The 5251-nt window shown below is 36.9% G+C and overlaps 1 protein-coding gene across 1 annotated transcript; it reads left to right on the top strand.

Annotated features, from left to right (window-relative positions):
* The first annotated feature begins 3388 nt into the window (after window positions 1-3388).
* LOC102739840 (olfactory receptor 13D1-like) lies at window positions 3389-4332 on the top strand. Its single transcript, XM_081810987.1, is given in 2 exon segments — window positions 3389-3695; window positions 3698-4332. Coding segments are annotated over 2 exon segments (942 nt in total).
* The last annotated feature ends 919 nt before the right edge of the window (window positions 4333-5251 follow it).

The raw sequence follows: 5251 nt of genomic DNA, 5'->3' as shown, positions 1-5251 counted from the left end.
TGTTTTTATCTGATAATATCATATCATGAGCATTTTTCCTTGTCCTTAACTGTTCTTCAAGACTGCAATTTTCCTTTTTTTTTTTAAGATTTTATTTATTTATTTGAGAGAGAGAGAGAGCATGAGTGGGGGAGAAGTAGAAGGGGAGGGAGAGAGAGAATCTCTCAAGCAGACTTGTGCTGAGCACAGAGCCTGACACAGGGCTCAACTCACTGACCCTGAGCTCATGACCTGAGCCAAAACCAAAAGTCAGATGCTCAACTGACTGAACCACCCAGGTGCCCAGCAAGATTGAAATTTTCGATGGTATAACAAATGAAGGTATGCTTTCTCACATATTATAATATATCCCACCACCACATACCAGATTTTCAGAATCCTTTTTAAAACTTTTTTTTAAAGATTTTATTTATTTATCTGAGAGAGAGAAAGAGAGAGAGAGATCTTGAGCAGGGGGGAAGGGTAGAGGGAGAAGCAGACTCTCACTGAGCAGGGAGCCCGATGTGGGACTCGATCCCAGGACCCTGGGATCATGACCTGAGCTGAAAGCAGATGCTTAAAAAACTGAGCCACTTAGGCGCCCAATTTTCAGAATCCTTAAAAAAAAAATTATGACTATCTATTGGTTGGATATTTCAGGAAAATAATTATTAAATGATAATGATGATGATGAAGATGATAAAAGTAATCACTGGATGACTTTTAGGGAAATACTTGCAGTTTCATCATTTAAAATCAAGTTGGCTGTCTAAATTTTTATTAAGAAAGAAAACTGAATTCCATCAAATGATTTTTTATTATCTATCTGGGTGATCACATAGGGTTTTTTATTTACCTATTTGTTTGCCATATTATATTGATTGATTTCTAAATATTAATTTGGAATGCCTTGAATTTATGAAATTATTATTCAGTTGATTTGGTTTTATATTTATTTATGATTTTTACATGTATATTCAAATGAGATTAAACCATAGTTTTATTCTGTCTTTGACACTGGGGTATAAAAGTTATTTTAGCTTGATAAAATAATTTGAAAGCTGTTCCATAATTTTTTGGACATTAAACTCTTTATGTAGCACAGAAATTATTTGTTTCTTAAAAGTGTAACCTCTTTCCTAAGTAATCTGTGTCCAGTGTCAAAATGAGGATCAGCGTCTATCTTTATCCCAGTTGGATTTCTGATAATACTACAGTATCTACTGTGCTAAAAATTGAATAAATGAAAGTTTCTATGAGAGAAGTCAGCACAGTTCTGTGAAAGCACTCAAAATGGGAACCCTACCCAAACTAGTTCACAAAGGTTTCCTAGAAAAAGGTGATAACAGGGAGGGGCCTTTCCAGTTTAAGATGAGAGCTTACACAAAAGCATGAAGAAGAATGAGAATGATGTTCAGGGTAAACTGTGAGGAGTTCAGTATGGCTATAACAGAACATAAGGAAGAAGGGTCAATAGTAGCTCCAGAAGTTCTATATTAGCAACACTTAGGGGTGACAATCTGGTTGCAGGAGAGTCTTCTTCAAAGTACTATATCAGACAAATACAAAACAACTGGAGCACAGCTGAGTTTTCATACAGTATTAACATTGTATATCATAGGAACTTATACATGGAAAGATGAATGTGGGCTAGAAAAAAACAAGGCAAGAATGTTTAATTTCAACACACCTGAGGACCATGTAGTATTTTCAGAGATAAAAAAGAGGATCTGTGATAGGTACTATAGTGTTGTGATAGGAAGGCTGATTCTTGATCTAGACTACCAGGTATTAAATCCTGGTTCTAGCTACAAGATGTTGGGGAAGCTATTTAGCTTCCATTTATCTGTTTCCTCCTCTGTAAAACAGGGATAATAGTAGTATCTCATACTGCTATTATATAAATTACTTACCTCATAGGTTTGCAATGAATATTAAATGAGTTAATAGGGTAAAGTGCTTATAACAGTGCCTTGCACAGACTTAGTTCTCAATAAATATTAGCTAGCTATTATTGGGCCAGCCATATGAATACTTACCAACATTCATAAAACCTTTGTTCCAGGAACTGTTATAAGCACATTTTATATATTCATTATCATAAGGTTTCTTGCTATGAAAGAAAAATAATATAGAAGACACAGAGATAGGGGCACCTGGGTGGCTCAGTTGGTTAAGCGCCTGCCTTCAGCTCAGGTCATGATCCCAGGGCACTGGGATTGAGCACCACATCAGGCTCCCTGCTCAACAGGGAGTCTGCTTCTCCCTCTCCCTCTGCTGCTCCCCCTGCTTGTGCTCTCTCTCTCTCTCTCTAATAAATAAATAAATGAAATCTTTAAACAAAGAAGAAGAAGAAAAAGACAGAGATACATTCCAACATAGTATATAAAAAGATTAAGAGGAAAAAAAATACTTATCATTAAATACTAGTATTTTAGTATATTAACTTGCCTGAAAAAAAAACATAAAATTTGCATCAAGGATTTTGGTGACAAAAAAGGAAGAGAATGATTACAAAATTTAAAGGAATACATGTGTTAGGAAGTGTTAGGAATACAAGTGACCTATACTGACAGAGGAGAAAGCCAGGTTCTGAAAAAATTGTACTTATGTGGACCCAGGCCACTTAACCCCTGGATGCTCCTTGCAATCAATCTCAAATAGTTCTAGATTAACTCTAGACTGGTCCTTGAAAGAAGAATAGATACATGTCCATCTGAGAAGAGAAAATATTCAAAGTCTGTCCATTAGGACCTCAAACTTTAGTGGCATCACCTTAAACATGCTACACAAATTTTTCTGAGTCAGTCAAGAGACTTAATAATTATAATAAATGATATAATTATAAAAGTATTATAATTACATATATGGTGTTTTAACCATGTATTATAATAGGCACTTCAGATATTTTATGTAATTTAATACTCACAACAAATTGCTAGAGTTATTTCTTTCCCACATCTTACCATGAACCAACTGAGGCTCAGAAAGTCACAACAAAGCTAAATGGCATGGTGTTAACTGTACATGATGTATTATTTTAAAAATAGAACCAGCTTCCTTTTTAAAAGATCTTATTTCAGAATATTCATTAATAATGAGATTTATACGTACATTTAGAATTACGCTGTCCCTATTACTTTATTAGAGGCCTGACACTTCACAGCACAATTCTTGGGGTTATTGGTCGCTTTTCCTCTCCTACTGCATGGCCATACAAAGTACTGAATCTCTCCGCGCTTCACTTTCGTCATCAATAAAGTTAAAATTGTATCCATGCCTTTCCTGATTCCCAGAGCTGAATGAAAAATCAAAATATTGCAGGTAAAAGTGATGTTTTAAGCTAAATTATAAAATTAAATTTCCTGAAGTCATATACTTATCTGAACTGTGCCCGCGACATGGACACATGGAGATGGGGAATTACTCAGTGGTGACCGAATTCTTTCTGGTGGGACTTTCCAAATACCCAGTGCTCCAGCTTTTTCTGTTGATATTCTGCTTCATCATGTATGTGATAATCCTCCTGGGAAACAGTCTCCTCATTATCATTAGCATACTGGATTCTCACCTCCACACCCCCATGAACTTCTTCCTTGGGAACCTCTCATTCCTGGACATCTGTTACACATCCTCTTTCATTCCTATGATGCTCATCATATTTAGCTCTGAGACAAAATCCATCTCTTTCATTGGCTGTGCTCTGCAGATGGTTGTCTCCTTGGGTTGGGTTGCACTGAGTGTGTCCTCTTGGCTGTGATGGCCTATGATCGGTATGTGGCCATCTGCAACCCACTGAGGTACCCCATCATCATGAACAGAGTGCTTTATGTGCACATGGCTGCTTGGTCCTGGATCATAGGCTGTCTGAATTCCTTAGTGCAAACAGTCCTAATAATGGTGTTGCCTTTCTGTGGGAATAATGTCATCGACCATCTTACCTGTGAGGTACTGGCCCTTCTTAAACTCATCTGCTCAGATATCACCATCAACGTGCTTATTATGACAATGGCAAGTATTGTTTTCTTAGTGATTCTCCTACTGTTAATTTTTATTTCCTATGTTTTCATTCTCTCTACCATCCTGAGACTTAACTCTACTGAGCAGAGAAAGAAAGCCTTTTCAACCTGTTCAGCCCACCTTGCTGTAGTAGTTTTATTCTATGGTTCAGCCCTTTTTATGTACATGAAGCCTAAGTCAAAGGACACAAAGACATTTGATGAGATCATTGGGTTAACTTATGGAGTGGTAACCCCAATGTTGAATCCCATCATCTACAGCCTGAGGAATAAGGAGGTGAAAGGGGCTGTGAAGAAAGTCTTGAGTAGATACTTACACTCAAGGAAGATATGAAAGTGCTTAGGACATATGAACACATTTGGGGAGAAGATATATTTTTTGTAGTCACAGATGAAGTTGCAAAACTCAGTATAACGAGAACATTGTGTTTGTAAAGTCAAATATGGAATTCTCATTTTTACAACAGAGAATGTCCATGTAAATCTGTTCATATAATAGCTTTGCAGCTGTCCTTCTAGTTATATGGAACTATGCCTCTTGATCCCATAGAGGTCATGATGGATGCTGTTTATGATGAATATCTCTCTGTCACTATGTACTACCTTCTCTCTCTCCTCTTTTCTCCTTTTTCCTTCTTTTACCTTTCTCTTTCTTTGCTCTCTTCTTTATCTTCTTTCTCAGTCTCCTCAAGTACAGATGTATATATTGTTTTGGTCTGCCCAGCATCCTCTCATCTTGTAAAAGAACACATCTTTTTATTTTAAGGAATCAACTGTCTCCCACTCTCAGTCCATATTTGGCTGAGGCTGACCACACTCTCTGGATCAAATGATAAGCATGAAACACAGACTGGGGCCATGAAAAATGAACATCCCCTAGCCACAGTGATTTATTCAGGGTAGTCTGTGACCTAAGCCATGCTAATCACACTTAATTGCCAAAATGTTGCTTGAGTGTCAAAGAAGAATCACTCTTTTTTTCAAAGGTCTCTAACAGGTAGAACATATGCCCAGATCTTCTCCTGGCCATCTTTGTCAATATATGGGGAGAGCCAGACTGAAAATGAAATCACCAAAGAGGAAGGTAGAGCTGAGGGAAGAACTTAGGGTGTGCTTGATGTCATTATTAACTCCTGGTTCAAGGTGGGTCTAAAAATATTAATGCTTGGACTTTTCAGTTATGTGAGCCAATAAAGTTCCTTTAAAATAGATTGAATTAATTTCCACTGCTTATAACCATATAAATCCTTTTT

This window comes from Leptonychotes weddellii, unplaced genomic scaffold (assembly GCF_054177405.1).
Source record: "Leptonychotes weddellii isolate Sample4059 unplaced genomic scaffold, ASM5417740v2 HiC_scaffold_4854, whole genome shotgun sequence".
NCBI classification, from domain to species: Eukaryota; Metazoa; Chordata; class Mammalia; order Carnivora; family Phocidae; genus Leptonychotes; species Leptonychotes weddellii.
The sequence above is the reverse complement of the archived record's forward strand: the minus strand, read 5'-3'. Positions and strand labels throughout refer to the sequence as shown.